The following is a 17,516-nucleotide window of genomic DNA, read 5'->3' on the forward strand; positions in this document are numbered from 1 at the left end:
TTCTGAGTCGTCAGACATTGCATCCGGGGGAGTGGGAACTCCATCCGGAAATCTTTGCCCAAGTCACTCACCTGTGGGGCATTCCAGACATGGATCTGATGGCCTCTCGTCAGAACTTCAAAGTTCCTTGCTACGGGGCCAGATCCAGGGATCCCAAGGCGGCTCTAGTGGATGCACTAGTAGCACCTTGGACCTTCAAACTAGCTTATGTGTTCCCGCCATTTCCTCTCATCCCCAGGCTGGTAGCCAGGATCAATCAGGAGAGGGCGTCGGTGATCTTGATAGCTCCTGCGTGGCCACGCAGGACTTGGTATGCAGATCTGGTGAATATGTCATCGGCTCCACCTTGGAAGCTACCTTTGAGACGAGACCTTCTTGTTCAGGGTCCGTTCGAACATCCGAATCTGGTTTCACTCCAGCTGACTGCTTGGAGATTGAACGCTTGATTTTATCGAAGCGAGGATTCTCAGATTCTGTTATCGATACTCTTGTTCAGGCCAGAAAGCCTGTAACTAGAAAGATTTACCACAAAATTTGGAAAAAATATATCTGTTGGTGTGAATCTAAAGGATTCCCTTGGGACAAGGTTAAGATTCCTAGGATTCTATCCTTCCTTCAAGAAGGATTGGAAAAAGGATTATCTGCTAGTTCCCTGAAGGGACAGATTTCTGCCTTGTCGGTATTACTTCACAAAAAGCTGGCAGCTGTGCCAGATGTTCAAGCCTTTGTTCAGGCTCTGGTTAGAATCAAGCCTGTTTACAAACCTTTGACTCCTCCTTGGAGTCTCAATTTAGTTCTTTCAGTTCTTCAGGGGGTTCCGTTTGAACCCTTACATTCCGTTGATATTAAGTTATTATCTTGGAAAGTTTTGTTTTTAGTTGCGATTTCTTCTGCTAGAAGAGTCTCAGAATTATCTGCTCTGCAGTGTTCTCCTCCTTATCTGGTGTTCCATGCAGATAAGGTGGTTTTACGTACTAAACCTGGTTTTCTTCCAAAAGTTGTTTCTAACAAAAACATTAACCAGGAGATTATCGTACCTTCTCTGTGTCCAAAACCAGTTTCAAAGAAGGAACGTTTGTTGCACAATTTGGATGTTGTTCGCGCTCTAAAATTCTATTTAGATGCTACAAAGGATTTTAGACAAACATCTTCCTTGTTTGTTGTTTATTCAGGTAAAAGGAGAGGTCAAAAAGCAACTTCTACCTCTCTCTCTTTTTGGATTAAAAGCATCATCAGATTGGCTTACGAGACTGCCGGACGGCAGCCTCCCGAAAGAATCACAGCTCATTCCACTAGGGCTGTGGCTTCCACATGGGCCTTCAAGAACGAGGCTTCTGTTGATCAGATATGTAGGGCAGCGACTTGGTCTTCACTGCACACTTTTACCAAATTTTACAAGTTTGATACTTTTGCTTCTTCTGAGGCTATTTTTGGGAGAAAGGTTTTGCAAGCCGTGGTGCCTTCCATTTAGGTGACCTGATTTGCTCCCTCCCTTCATCCGTGTCCTAAAGCTTTGGTATTGGTTCCCACAAGTAAGGATGACGCCGTGGACCGGACACACCTATGTTGGAGAAAACAGAATTTATGTTTACCTGATAAATTTCTTTCTCCAACGGTGTGTCCGGTCCACGGCCCGCCCTGGTTTTTTAATCAGGTCTGATAATTTATTTTCTTTAACTACAGTCACCACGGTACCATATGGTTTCTCCTATGCAAATATTCCTCCTTAACGTCGGTCGAATGACTGGGGTAGGCGGAGCCTAGGAGGGATCATGTGACCAGCTTTGCTGGGCTCTTTGCCATTTCCTGTTGGGGAAGAGAATATCCCACAAGTAAGGATGACGCCGTGGACCGGACACACCGTTGGAGAAAGAAATTTATCAGGTAAACATAAATTCTGTTTTTTAATCTTAGTAAGTCTAGTTCTTAAAGGGACATAAAAGTGTAAAAAAAATGCTCTAATGTATGAATTGCTTACAATGCAAAGAGATTAAAGACAGTCAGTCATTTAAAGAGCAGGAATGACGAACCAATGATAAGAGACATGTGTGTAGCCACCAATTACCAGCTAGCTTCCAGCCTACCTAGAATGAATGCTTTTTAACAGAGACAAATTGAAATGTGTCTTTAAATTGCATAATCTGTCTGAAAATCCAGTTATGACTTCATGTCCCTTTACTATGTTATAGAACTTCTGTGGACAATATGATTGCACATAATATCATTAATAATTCTTTTCCCCAGGATCACCAAATGGCCCCTGATATGTTTTACTGCATGCGGCTACTTGAAGAAACTGGGATCTGTGTTGTACCAGGGAGTGGATTTGGCCAAAAAGAAGGAACATATCATTTTAGGTAAAGCATAAGAAAGAAAAACTTTTCAAAATTTTGAAGGATAGTAGTATACATCATTTTCTAATGAAGTGGGAATCCCTCATACTAGCCCAAACAAAAAATATTCAAAATTTCAAACCTTTTGAAAATTCTAAATTAGTGAGGGAAGAGAAGCTAAAGGGCAAGGGATATAAAGCTATATTAGATCTCAAAATATTAGGGGAACAAGAGGTACTTAGTTACTTGTTTCTCTTTCTCTTGTAAGGTGTATCCAGTCCACAGATCTTCCATTACTTGTGGGATATTCTCCTTCCCAACAGGAAGTTGCAAGAGGATCACCCACAGCAGAGCTGTCTATATAGCTCCTCCCCTCACTGCCACCTCCAGTCATTCTCTTGCAACTCTCGACAAACATGGAAGCAGTAAGAGAGATGTGGTGAAATGTAGTTGTTTTTTCTTCAATTCAAAAGTTTGTTATTTTTAAATGGTACCGGAGTTGTACTATTTTGGTCCCAGGCAGAAAATAGAAGAAGAATCTGCCTGTGGTCTCTAATGATCTTAGCAGGTTGTAACTAAGATCCATTGCTGTTCTCACACATAACTGAAGAGAGAGGTAACTTCAGCTGGGGAATGGCGTCCAGGTTATCCTGCTATGAGGTATGTGCAGTTTAAATTTTTTGTAGAGGAATGTAAATGCTAGAAAATGCTGCTGATACCAGATTTATTTAAGGTAAGCCTGATTACAGTGATTTAATAGCGACTGGTATCATGCTTACTTTCAGAGGTAATACTCTTATTATTTTTCAATTCCTGTCATATAAAACGTTTGCTGGGAGTGCTTAAACGTTTTTATATATGTTTTGGTGATAAAACTTTATTTCTTTCATGTAATTAACAAGAGTCCATGAGCTAGTGACGTATGGGATATACATTCCTACCAGGAGGGGCAAAGTTTCCCAAACCTTAAAATGCCTATAAATACACCCCTCACCACACCCACAAATCAGTTTTACAAACTTTGCCTCCAAGGGAGGTGGTGAAGTAAGTTTGTGCTAGATTCTACGTTGATATGCGCTCCGCAGCAAGTTGGAGCCCGGTTTTCCTCTCAGCGTGCAGTGAATGTCAGAGGGATGTGAAGAGAGTATTGCCTATTGAATGCAGTGATCTCCTTCTACGGGGTCTATTTCATAAGGTTCTCTGTTATCGGTCGTAGAGATTCATCTCTTACCTCCCTTTTCAGATCGACGATATACTCTTATATTTACCATTTCCTCTACTGATTCTCGTTTCAGTACTGGTTTGGCTTTCTACAAACATGTAGATGAGTGTCCTGGGGTAAGTAAGTCTTATTTTCTGTGACACTCTAAGCTATGGTTGGGCACTTTATTTATAAAGTTCTAAATATATGTATTCAAACATTTATTTGCCTTGACTCAGAATGTTCAACTTTCCTTATTTCCAGACAGTCAGTTTCATATTTGGGATTATGCATTGAATTATCATATTTTTTCTTACCTCAAAAATTTGACTTTTTTCCCTGTGGGCTGTTAGGCTCGCGGGGGCTGAAAATGCTTCATTTTATTGCGTCATTCTTGGCGCGGACTTTTTTGGCGCAAAAATTCTTTTCCGTTTCCGGCGTCATACGTGTCGCCGGAAGTTGCGTCATTTTTTGACGTTATTTTGCGCCAAAAATGTCGGCGTTCCGGATGTGGCGTCATTTTTGGCGCCAAAAGCATTTAGGCGCCAAATAATGTGGGCGTCTTATTTGGTGCTAAAAAATATGGGCGTCGCTTTTGTCTCCACATTATTTCAGTCTCATTTTTCATTTGCTTCTGGTTGCTAGAAGCTTGATGTTTGGCATTTTTTCCCATTCCTGAAACTGTCTTATAAGGAATTTGATCTATTTTGCTTTATATGTTGTTTTTTCTCTTACATATTGCAAGATGTCTCACGTTGCATCTGAGCCAGAAGATACTACAGGAAAACCACTGCCTGCTGGATCTACCAAAGCTAAGTGTATCTGCTGTAAACTTTTGGTAGCTATTCCTCCAGCTGTTGTTTGTAATAATTGTCATGACAAACTTGTTAAAGCAGATAATATTTCCTTTAGTGATGTACCATTGCCTGTTGCAGTTCCCTCAACATCTAAGGTGCAGAATGTTCCTGATAACATAAGAGATTTTGTTTCTGAATCCATAAAGAAGGCTTTGTCTGTTATTTCTCCTTCTAGTAAACGTAAAAAGTCTTTTAAATCTTCTCTCTCTACAGATGAATTTTTAAATGAACACCATCATTCTGATTCTTTGGACTCTTCTGGTTCAGAGGATTCTATCTCAGAGATTGATGCTGATAAATCTTCATATTTATTTAAGATGGAATTTATTCGCTCTTTACTTAAAGAAGTACTAATTGCTTTAGAAATAGAGGATTCTAGTCCTCTTGATACTAATTCTATACGTTTGGATAAGGTTTTTAGGCTCCTGCGGTTATTCCAGAAGTCTTTCCTGTTCCTAATGCTATTTCTGCTGTAATTTCCAAGGAATGGGATAAATTGGGTAATTCATTTACTCCTTCTAAACGTTTTAAGCAATTATATCCTGTTCCGCCTGACAGGTTAGAATTTTGGGACAAAATCCCTAAAGTTGATGGGGCTATTTCTACCCTTGCTAAACGTACTACCATTCCTACGTCAGATGGTACCTCGTTTAAGGATCCTTTAGATAGAAAAATTGAATCTTTTCTAAGAAAAGCTTATCTATGTTCAGGTAATCTTCTTAGACCTGCTATATCATTGGCTGATGTTGCTGCAGCTTCAACTTTTTGGTTGGAAACTCTAGCGCAACAAGTAACAAATCGTGATTCTCATGATATTATTATTCTTCTCCAGCATGCTAATAATTTCATCTGTGATGCCATTTTTGATATTATTAGAGTTGATGTTAGGTTTATGTCTCTGGCTATCTTAGCCAGAAGAGCTTTATGGCTTAAGACCTGGAATGCTGATATGGCTTCTAAATCAACTCTACTTTCCATTTCTTTCCAGGGAAACAAATTATTTGGTTCTCAGTTGGATTCTATTATTTCAACTGTTACTGGTGGGAAAGGAACTTTTTTACCACAGGATAAAAAGTCTAAAGGTAAAAACAGGGCTAACAATCGTTTTCGTTCCTTTCGTTTCAACAAAGAACAAAAGCCTGATCCTTCGTCCTCAGGAGCAGTTTCAGTTTGGAAACCATCTCCAGTCTGGAATAAATCCAAGCCTGCTAGAAAGGCAAAGCCTGCTTCTAAGTTCACATGAAGGTACGGCCCTCATTCCAGTTCAGCTGGTAGGGGGCAGGTTACGTTTTTTCAAAGAAATTTGGATCAATTCTGTTCACAATCTTTGGATTCAGAACATTGTTTCAGAAGGGTACAGAATTGGTTTCAAGATGAGACCTCCTGCAAAGAGATTTTTTCTTTCCCATGTCCCAGTAAATCCAGTGAAAGCTCAAGCATTTCTGAATTGTGTTTCAGATCTAGAGTTGGCTGGAGTAATTATGCCAGTTCCAGTTCCGGAACAGGGGATGGGGTTTTATTCAAATCTCTTCATTGTACCAAAGAAGGAGAATTCCTTCAGACCAGTTCTGGATCTAAAATTATTGAATCGTTATGTAAGGATACCAACGTTCAAGATGGTAACTGTAAGGACTATATTGCCTTTTGTTCAGCAAGGGAATTATATGTCCACAATAGATTTACAGGATGCATATCTGCATATTCCGATTCATCCAGATCATTATCAGTTCCTGAGATTCTCTTTTCTAGACAAGCATTACCAATTTGTGGCTCTACCGTTTGGCCTTGCTACAGCTCCAAGAATTTTCACAAAGATTCTCGGTGCCCTTCTGTCTGTAATCAGAGAACAGGGTATTGTGGTATTTCCTTATTTGGACGATATCTTGGTACTTGCTCAGTCTTTACATTTAGCAGAGTCTCATACGAATCGACTTGTGTTGTTTCTTCAAGATCATGGTTGGAGGATCAATTTACCAAAAAGTTCTTTGATTCCTCAAACAAGGGTAACCTTTCTGGGTTTTCAGATAGATTCAGTGTCCATGACTCTGTCTTTAACAGACAAGAGACGTCTAAAATTGATTACAGCTTGTCGAAACCTTCAGTCTCAATCATTCCCTTCGGTAGCCTTATGCATGGAAATTCTAGGTCTTATGACTGCTGCATCGGACGCGATCCCCTTTGCTCGTTTTCACATGCGACCTCTTCAGCTCTGTATGCTGAACCAATGGTGCAGGGATTACACGAAGATATATCAATTAATATCTTTAAAACCGATTGTTCGACACTCTCTAACGTGGTGGACAGATCACCTTCGTTTAATTCAGGGGGCTTCTTTTGTTCTTCCGACCTGGACTGTAATTTCAACAGATGCAAGTCTCACAGGTTGGGGAGCTGTGTGGGGATCTCTGACGGCACAAGGAGTTTGGGAATCTCAGGAGGTGAGATTACCGATCAATATCTTGGAACTCCGTGCAGTTTTCAGAGCTCTTCAGTTTTGGCCTCTTCTGAAGAGAGAATCGTTCATTTGTTTTCAGACAGACAATGTCACAACTGTGGCATACATCAATCATCAAGGAGGGACTCACAGTCCTCTGGCTATGAAAGAAGTATCTCGAATTTTGGTTTGGGCGGAATCCAGCTCCTGTCTAATCTCTGCGGTTCATATCCCAGGTGTAGACAATTGGGAAGCGGATTATCTCAGTCGCCAAACGTTGCATCCGGGCGAATGGTCTCTTCACCCAGAGGTATTTCTTCAGATTGTTCAAATGTGGGGGCTCCCAGAGATAGATCTGATGGCCTCTCATCTAAACAAGAAACTTCCCAGGTATCTGTCCAGATCCCGGGATCCTCAGGCGGAGGCAGTGGATGCATTATCACTTCCTTGGAAGTATCATCCTGCCTATATCTTTCCGCCTCTAGTTCTTCTTCCAAGAGTAATCTCCAAGATTCTGAGGGAATGCTCGTTTGTTCTGCTAATAGCTCCGGCATGGCCTCACAGGTTTTGGTATGCGGATCTTGTCCGGATGGCATCTTGCCAACCATGGACTCTTCCGTTAAGACCAGACCTTCTGTCACAAGGTCCTTTTTTCCATCCGGATCTGAAATCCTTAAATTTAAAGGTATGGAGATTGAACGCTTGATTCTTGGTCAAAGAGGTTTCTCTGACTCCGTGATTAATACTATGTTACAGGCTCGTAAATCTGTATCTCGAGAGATATATTATAGAGTCTGGAAGACTTATATTTCTTGGTGTCTTTCTCATCATTTTTCTTGGCATTCTTTTAGAATACCGAGAATTTTACAGTTTCTTCAGGATGGTTTAGATAAGGGTTTGTCCGCAAGTTCTTTGAAAAGACAAATCTCCGCTCTTTCTGTTCTTTTTCACAGAAAGATTGCTATTCTTCCTGATATTCATTGTTTTGTACAAGCTTTGGTTCGTATAAAACCTGTCATTAAGTCAATTTCTCCTCCTTGGAGTTTGAATTTGGTTCTGGGAGCTCTTCAAGCTCCTCCGTTTGAACCTATGCATTCATTGGACATTAAATTACTTTCTTGGAAAGTTTTGTTCCTTTTGGCCATCTCTTCTGCTAGAAGAGTTTCTGAATTATCTGCTCTTTCTTGTGAGTCTCCTTTTCTGATTTTTCATCAGGATAAGGCGGTGTTGCGAACTTCTTTTGAATTTTTACCTAAAGTTGTGAATTCCAACAACATTAGTAGAGAAATTGTGGTTCCTTCATTATGTCCTAATCCTAAGAATTCTAAGGAGAAATCGTTGCATTCTTTGGATGTTGTTAGAGCTTTGAAATATTATGTTGAAGCTACGAAATCTTTCCGTAAGACTTCTAGTCTATTTGTTATCTTTTCCGGTTCTAGGAAAGGCCAGAAAGCTTCTGCCATTTCTTTGGCATCTTGGTTGAAATCTTTAATTCATCTTGCCTATGTTGAGTCGGGTAAAATTCCGCCTCAGAGAATTACAGCTCATTCTACTAGGTCAGTATCTACTTCCTGGGCGTTTAGGAATGAAGCTTCGGTTGACCAGATCTGCAAAGCAGCAACTTGGTCCTCTTTGCATACTTTTACTAAATTCTACCATTTTGATGTATTTTCTTCTTCTGAAGCAGTTTTTGGTAGAAAAGTTCTTCAGGCAGCGGTTTCAGTTTGAATCTTCTGCTTATGTTTTTTGTTAAACTTTATTTTGGGTGTGGATTATTTTCAGCAGGAATTGGCTGTCTTTATTTTATCCCTCCCTCTCTAGTGACTCTTGTGTGGAAAGATCCACATCTTGGGTAGTCATTATCCCATACGTCACTAGCTCATGGACTCTTGTTAATTACATGAAAGAAAACATAATTTATGTAAGAACTTACCTGATAAATTCATTTCTTTCATATTAACAAGAGTCCATGAGGCCCACCCTTTTTTGTGGTGGTTATGATTTTTTTGTATAAAGCACAATTATTCCAATTCCTTATTTTATATGCTTCGCACTTTTTTTCTTATCACCCCACTTCTTGGCTATTCGTTAAACTGATTTGTGGGTGTGGTGAGGGGTGTATTTATAGGCATTTTAAGGTTTGGGAAACTTTGCCCCTCCTGGTAGGAATGTATATCCCATACGTCACTAGCTCATGGACTCTTGTTAATATGAAAGAAATGAATTTATCAGGTAAGTTCTTACATAAATTATGTTTTTTTTTCCACATGGCTGGCTTAAATTTGCCTAGAAACAGTTTTCTTAGGCCTCCCACTGTGTAGACATGAGTGGGAGGGGCCTAATTTAGCGCTTAATTGCGCAGTATCTTTTGCAGACTGAGACATCCAACTTCCCTCAAGGAGTCCCCTGAATGCTATAGGACCTTTCTAAAGGGTTTTTAGGCTTTCCAAATTTGTTTGTATGGAAAGGTAGGGCCACAGCAGAGCTGTTAAAAAAACGTCTATATCGTTTTTTTGATCCGTTTTTTAAACTAAGGGGTTAATCATCCATTTGCAAGTGGGTGCAATGCTCTGTTAGCTTATTATACACACTGTAAAAATTTCGTTTGATTTACTGCTTTTTTTCACTGTTTTTCAAATTCTGACCTTTTTTATTTTTTCTTAAAGGCACAGTACCGTTTTTATTTTTTGCTTGTTAACTTGCTTTAAAGTGTTTTCCAAGCTTGCTGGTCTCATTGCTAGTCTGTTTAAACATGTCTGACATAGAGGAAACTCCTTGTTCATTATGTTTAGAAGCCATGGTGGAACCCCCTCTTAGAATGTGTACCAAATGTACTGATTTCACTTTAAGTAATAAAGACCATATTCTGTCTTTAAAAAATTTATCACCAGAGGAATCTGACGAGGGGGAAGTTATGCCGACTAACTCGCCCCACGGGTCAGAACCTTTAAATCCCGCTCAAGGGACTCGCGCTCAAGAGGCGCCAAGTACATCTAGCGCGCCCATGGCGTTTACTTTACAAGACATGGCGGCAGTCATGGATAATACACTGTCAGCGGTATTATCCAGACTACCTGGGTTACGAGGAAATCGAGACAGCTCTGGAGTTAGAAGAAATTCACAGCATACTGACGCTTTAGTAGCTATGTCTGATACCCCCTCACAATATGCAGAAGCTGAGGAAGGAGAGCTTCTTTCTGTGGATGATTTTTCTGACTCAGTGAAGAGTATTCAACCTGATTCTGAGATATCAACATTTAAATTTAAGCTTGAACACCTCCGCGTGTTGCTCAGGGAGGTTTTAGCTGCTCTGAATGACTGTGACACAATTGCAGTGCCAGAGAAATTGTGTATATTTGATAAATACTATGCAGTACCTGTTTACACTGATGTTTTTCCAATACCTAAAAGGTTTACAGAAATTATTACTAAGGAATGGGATAGACCAGGTGTGCCGTTCTCTCCCCCTCCTATTTTTAAGAAAATGTTTCCAATAGATGCCGCCACACGGAACTTATGGCAAACGGTCCCTAAGGTGGAGGGAGCAGTTTCTTTATTAATCTTTTTATTGAAAATTTTTATGAATAAAACCAATACCAAATCATAGAGTGCAACATCAACACTGCGATTACACATTTCTTGACATGACAGTAAAATAAGAATCAAACTCAAGGTCATCAAATCATTTCAGTATTACAGCTGTTGTGTTCTAAGTCCATTCACACAATTAGAATTACTACACTGATAAGATTCTGGGGTTTGATGTAGTCATGGTCACAGCGTTGGCATTAGTATTACCATGTGAGTATAATAACAAAAATATAACAAAAAACACGAAACAACTACTTCCTGCAAAGAGCACCTTATCTTGTTATTATCTATCTAATATTCGGGATTGGCTAGTCAGGTAACTAAAGAATTTGTGATCTATATGTGTTTAAAGTTGTTTGATAGCTCCGAAATAAGACTCCCAGTAGAACCACATGTCATTGTATAATGCCAATTGGTTTGTTTTAAAAAAATAATATCTTTCTAGCAATAGGGCTCCTTTCACCTTTTCCCTCCACTCATCTATTGTAGGGATCTTGTCAGTTCGCCATGCAGCTGCTATGAGCTGCTTAGCTGAATTAAGCATAATATGGCCAAGGTTCCTTCTTATTTTACATTTAATATTACTTAATATGTGAGGGAGCAGTTTCTACACTAGCTAAGCGTACTACTATCCCTGTCGAGGACAGTTGTGCTTTCTTAGATCCAATGGATAAAAAGTTTAAGGTAGAGGGTTACCTTAAGAAAATGTTTATTCAACAAGGTTTTATTCTACAGCCCCTTGCATGCCTTGCCCCAGTCACTGCTGCTGCGGCCTTCGGGTTTGAGTCTCTGGAAGAGGCTTTACAGGTAGAGACCCCATTGGATGATATACTTGACAAGCTTAGAGCACTTAAGCTAGCCAATTCTTTTGTTTCTGATGCCATTGTTCATTTGACTAAACTAACGGCTAAGAATTCTGGTTTTGCTATTCAGGTGCGTAGGGCGCTATGGCTTAAATCATGGTCAGCTGATGCTACTTCAAAGTCTAAGCTGCTTAATATTCCCTTCAAGGGGCAGACCCTATTCGGGCCTGGTTTGAAGGAGATCATTTCTGATATCACTGGAGGAAAAGGTCATGCCCTTCCTCAGGATAGGTCCAAATCAAGGGCCAAACAGTCTAATTTTCGTGCCTTTCGAAACTTCAAGGCGAGTGCGGCATTAACTTCCTCTAATACAAAACAAGAGGGAACTTTCTCCAACATTGGTGTGTCCGGTCCACGGCGTCATCCTTACTTGTGGGAATATCTCTTCCCCAACAGGAAATGGCAAAGAGTCCCAGCAAAGCTGGCCATATAGTCCCTCCTAGGCTCCGCCCACCCCAGTCATTCTCTTTGCCGTTGCACAGGCAACATCTCCACGGAGATGGTTAAGAGTATGTGGTGTTTAAATGTAGTTTTTTTATTCTACTATCAAGAGTTTGTTATTTTAAAATAGTGCTGGTATGTACTATTTACTCTGAAACAGAAAAGGATGAAGATTTCTGTTTGTGAGAGGAAGATGATTTTAGCAGACAGTAACTAAAATCGATTGCTGTTTCCACACAGGACTGTTGAGATGAAGTAACTTCAGTTGGGGGAAACAGTTAGCAGACTTTTCTGCTTAAGGTATGACTAGCCATATTTCTAACAAGACTGTGTAATGCTGGAAGGCTGTCATTTCCCCTCATGGGGACCGGTAAGCCATTTTCTTAGTTTCAAACAGAATAAAGGGCTTAATATGGGCTATAAAACTGGTAGACACTTTTATGGGCTAAATCGATTGCTTTATTTGGACATTTTATACATGTTTATGCTGATAATTCACACTGATAAACTTGGGGAACGTTTTTTAACGTCAGGCACTATGTTAGACACCTTTTCCAGTCAGGGAGGGCCTTCCCAGTTGTAGGCTGAGCCTCATTTTCGCGCCATTACTGCGCAGTTGTTTTTGAGAGCAAGACATGCAGATGCATGTGTGAGGACCTGAAAGTGCTTGGAAAAGTTTCTAGAAGGCGTCATTTGGTATCGTATTCCCCTCTGGGCTTGGTTAGGTCACAGCAAAGGCTGTAACTGGGACTGTATAGGGGTTAAATTTATAAACTGCTCCGGTTCCGTTATTTTAAGGGTTAAAGCTCTGAAAATTGCTATGCAATACTTTTAATGCTTTAAGACACTGTAGTGAAAATTTGGTAATTTTTGAACGATTCCTTCATACTTTTTCACATATTCAGTAATAAAGTGTGCTCTGTTTAATATTTAAAGAGACAGTAACGGTTTTGTTTTTAAAAACGTTTTTTGTGCTTTATTGACAAGTTCAAGCCTGTTTAACATGTCTGTGCCTTCGGATAAGCTATGTTCTATATGTATGAAAGCCAATGTGTCTCCCCATTCAAAATTGTGTGATAATTGTGCCACAGCGTCCAAACAAAGTAAGGACAGTACTGCCACAGATAATGAAATTGCCCAAGATGATTCCTCAGATGAGGGGAGTAGACTACATCATCTCCTACTGTGTCTACACCAGTTTTGCCCACGCAGGAGGCCCCTAGTACATCTAGCGCACCAATGCTTATTACCATGCAACAATTGACGGCTGTAATGGATAACTCCATAGCAAATATTTTATCCAAAATGCCTGCATATCAGAGAAAGCGCGATTGCTCTGTTTTAAACACTGAAGACCAGGAGGGCGCTGATGATAATTGTTCTGTCATACCCTCACACCAATCTGAAGTGGCCATGAGGGAGGTTTTGTCAGATGGGGAAATTTCAGATTCAGGAAAATTTTCTCAACAAGCTGAACCTGATGTTGTGACATTTAAATTTAAATTAGAACATCTCCGCGCACTGCTTAAGGAGGTGTTATCTACTCTGGATGATTGTGACAACTTGGTCATTCCAGAGAAATTATGCAAAATGGACAAGTTTCTAGAGGTTCCGGTGCACCCCGACGCTTTTCCAATATTTCCCCAAGCGGGTGGCGGACATAGTGAATAAGGAGTGGGAGAAGCCCGGCATACCTTTTGTTCCCCCCCCCTATATTTAAGAAATTATTTCCTATGGTCGACCCCAGAAAGGACTTATGGCAGACAGTTCCTAAGGTCGAGGGGGCAGTTTCTACTCTAAACAAGCGAACTACTATTCCTATCGAGGATAGTTGTGCTTTCAAGGATCCTATGGATAAAAAATTGGAAGGTTTGCTTAAAAAGATTTTTGTACAGCAAGGTTACCTTCTACAACCCATTTCGTGCATTGTTCCTGTCACTACAGCAGCGTGGTTCTGGTTCGAGGAACTAGAAAAGTCGCTCAGTAGAGAGACTCCATATGAGGAGGTTATGGACAGAATTCACGCACTTAAGTTGGCTAACTCTTTTATTTTAGATGCCGCTTTGCAATTAGCTAGATTAGCGGCGAAAAATTCAGGGTTTGCAATTGTGGCGCGCAGAGCGCTTTGGCTGAAGTCTTGGTCAGCAGATGTATCATCCAAGACAAAATTGCTTAACATCCCTTTCAAAGGTAAAACTCTCTTTGGGCCAGAATTGAAAGAGATTATCTCAGACATCACTGGGGGAAAGGGCCACGCCCTTCCACAAGATAGGCCTTTCAAGGCCAAGAATAAGTCTAATTTTCGTTCCTTTCACAATTTCAGGAACGGACCGGCCTCTACTTCTGCATCCTCTAAGCAAGAGGGTAATGCCTCACAGCCCAAACCAGCCTGGAAACCTATGCAAGGCTGGAACAAGGGTAAGCAGGCCAAGAAGCCTGCTGCTGCTAACAAAACAGCATGAAGGAGTAGCCCCCGATCCGGGACCGGATCTAGTAGGGGGCAGACTCTCTCTCTTTGCTCAGGCTTGGGCAAGAGATGTTCAGGATCCCTGGGCACTAGAAATAGTTTCTCAGGGTTATCTTCTGGAATTCAGGGAACTACCCCCAAGGGGAAGGTTCCACATGTCTCACTTATCCTTAAACCAAATAAAGAGACAGGCGTTCTTACATTGTGTAGAAGACCTGTTAAAGATGGGAGTGATACACCCTGTTCCAATGACAGAACAAGGAAGGGGATTTTACTCAAATCTGTTCGTAGTTCCCAAAAAAGAGGGAACCTTCAGACCAATTCTGGATTTAAAGATCCTTAACAAATTTCTCGGGGTTCCATCGTTCAAAATGGAAACCATTCGAACGATTCTGCCCACTATCCAGGAAGGTCAATTTATGACTACCATGGATCTAAAGGATGCGTACCTACATATTCCTATCCACAAAGAACATCATCAGTTCCTAAGGTTCGCCTTTCTGGACAAACATTACCAGTTTGTGGCCCTCCCATTCGGGTTAGCCACTGCTCCAAGGATTTTCACAAAGGTACTCGGGTCCCTTCTAGCGGTTCTAAGACCGAGGGGCATTGCAGTAGTACCGTACTTGGACGACATTCTAATACAAGCGTCGTCCCTTTCAAAAGCAAAGGCTCATACAGACATCGTTATGGCCTTTCTCAGATCTCACGGATGGAAGGTGAACATAGAAAAAAGTTCTCTGTCTCCGTCAACAAGAGTTCCCTTCTTGGGAACAATAATAGATTCCTTAGAAATGAGAATTTTTCTGACAGATGTCAGAAAGTCAAAACTTCTAAGCACTTGTCAAGTTCTTCACTCTGTTCCACGTCCTTCCATAGCTCAGTGCAGGGAAGTAGTAGGGTTGATGGTTGCAGCAATGGACATAGTTCCTTTTGCACGAATTCATCTAAGACCATTACAACTGTGCATGCTCAAACAGTGGAATGGGGACTATACAGACTTGTCTCCAGTGATCCAAGTAGATCAGAAGACCAGAGATTCACTCCGTTGGTGGCTGACCCTGGACCATCTATCCCAGGGAATGAGCTTCCGCAGACCAGAGTGGGTCATTGTTACGACCGACGCCAGTCTAGTGGGCTGGGGCGCGGTCTGGGAATCCCTGAAAGCTCAGGGACTATGGTCTCGGGAAGAGTCTCTTCTCCCGATAAACATTCTGGAACTAAGAGCGATATTCAATGCTCTCAGGGCTTGGCCTCAGCTTGCAAAGGCCAGATTCATAAGATTCCAATCAGACAACATGACGACAGTTGCGTATATCAATCATCAGGGGGGAACAAGGAGTTCCCTAGCGATGAAAGAAGTGACCAAAATAATACAATGGGCGGAGGATCACTCCTGCCATCTATCTGCGATCCACATCCCAGGTGTGGAAAACTGGGAAGCGGATTATCTGAGTCGTCAGACATTCCATCCGGGGGAGTGGGAACTCCACCCGGAGATCTTTGCCCAATTGACTCAATTATGGGGCATTCCAGACATGGATCTGATGGCGTCTCGTCAGAACTTCAAGGTTCCTTGCTACGGGTCCAGATCCAGGGATCCCAAGGCGACTCTAGTGGATGCACTAGTAGCACCTTGGACCTTCAACCTAGCTTATGTGTTTCCACCGTTTCCTCTCATTCCCAGGCTGGTAGCCAGGATCAAACAGGAGAGGGCCTCGGTGATCTTGATAGCTCCTGCGTGGCCACGCAGGACTTGGTATGCAGACCTGGTGAATATGTCATCGGTTCCACCATGAAAGCTACCTTTGAGACAGGACCTTCTTGTTCAGGGTCCATTCGAACATCCAAATCTGGTCTCCCTCCAGCTGACGGCTTGGAGATTGAACGCTTGATTCTATCAAAGCGTGGGTTTTCAGATTCTGTGATAGATACTCTGGTTCAGGCCAGAAAACCAGTAACTAGAAAGATTTACCATAAAATATGGAAAAGATATATCTGTTGGTCTGAATCCAAGGGATACCCATGGAATAAGATAAAAATTCCTAAGATTCTTTCCTTTCTGCAAGAAGGTTTGGATAAAGGATTATCTGCGAGTTCTCTAAAGGGACAGATTTCTGCTTTATCTGTCTTACTACACAAACGACTGGCAGCAGTGCCAGATGTTCAAGCATTTGTTCAGGCTCTGGTTAGGATCAAGCCTGTTTACAGACCTTTGACTCCTCCCTGGAGTCTAAATCTAGTTCTTTCAGTTCTTCAAGGGGTTCCGTTTGAACCTCTACATTCCATAGAGATTAAGTTATTATCTTGGAAAGTTTTGTTTTTGGTTGCTATTTCTTCTGCTAGAAGAGTTTCAGAGTTATCTGCTCTGCAGTGTACTCCGCCCTATCTGGTGTTCCATTCAGATAAGGTTGTTTTGCCTACTACTGGTTTTGCTTACTGGTTTTCTTCCAAAGGTTGTTTCCAACAAGAATATTAACCAGGAGATAGTTGTACCTTCTTTGTGTCAGAATCCAGTTTCAAAGAAGGAACGTTTGCTACACAATTTAGATGTAGTCCGTGCTCTAAAGTTCTACTTAGAAGCTACAAAAGAGTTCAGACAAACATCTTCTCTGTTTGTCGTCTATTCTGGTAAAAGGAGAGGTCAAAAAGCAACTTCTACCTCTCTTTCCTTTTGGCTTAAAAGCATCATCCGATTGGCTTATGAGACTGCCGGACGGCAGCCTCCTGAAAGAATCACAGCTCACTCCACTAGGGCTGTGGCTTCCACATGGGCCTTCAAGAACGAGGCTTCTGTTGATCAGATATGTAAGGCAGCGACTTGGTCTTCACTGCACACTTTTGCCAAATTTTACAAATTTGATACTTTTGCTTCTTCGGAGGCTATTTTTGGGAGAAAGGTTTTGCAAGCCGTGGTGCCTTCCGTTTAGGTGACCTGATTTGCTCCCTCCCTTCATCCGTGTCCTAAAGCTTTGGTATTGGTTCCCACAAGTAAGGATGACGCCGTGGACCGGACACACCAATGTTGGAGAAAACAGAATTTATGCTTACCTGATAAATTACTTTCTCCAACGGTGTGTCCGGTCCACGGCCCGCCCTGGTTTTTTAATCAGGTCTGATGAATTATTTTCTCTAACTACAGTCACCACGGTACCATATGGTTTCTCCTATATTTTTCCTCCTGTCCGTCGGTCGAAAGACTGGGGTGGGCGGAGCCTAGGAGGGACTATATGGCCAGCTTTGCTGGGACTCTTTGCCATTTCCTGTTGGGGAAGAGATATTCCCACAAGTAAGGATGACGCCATGGACCGGACACACCGTTGGAGAAA

General features: G+C 41.5%; 1 protein-coding gene across 1 annotated transcript in view; it reads left to right on the forward strand.

Annotated features, from left to right (window-relative positions):
- GPT2 (glutamic--pyruvic transaminase 2) overlaps positions 1-17,516 on the forward strand; it is a 326,120-nt gene that overhangs the window by 279,853 nt on the left and 28,751 nt on the right. The window contains exon 10 of the mRNA XM_053701929.1: positions 2,245-2,357. Coding sequence (XP_053557904.1) covers positions 2,245-2,357 — 113 coding nt within the window. The remainder of the gene's footprint in view (positions 1-2,244; positions 2,358-17,516) is intronic.

The sequence above is a fragment of the Bombina bombina genome, chromosome 1, assembly GCF_027579735.1.
Source record: "Bombina bombina isolate aBomBom1 chromosome 1, aBomBom1.pri, whole genome shotgun sequence".
Lineage (NCBI taxonomy): Eukaryota > Metazoa > Chordata > Amphibia > Anura > Bombinatoridae > Bombina > Bombina bombina.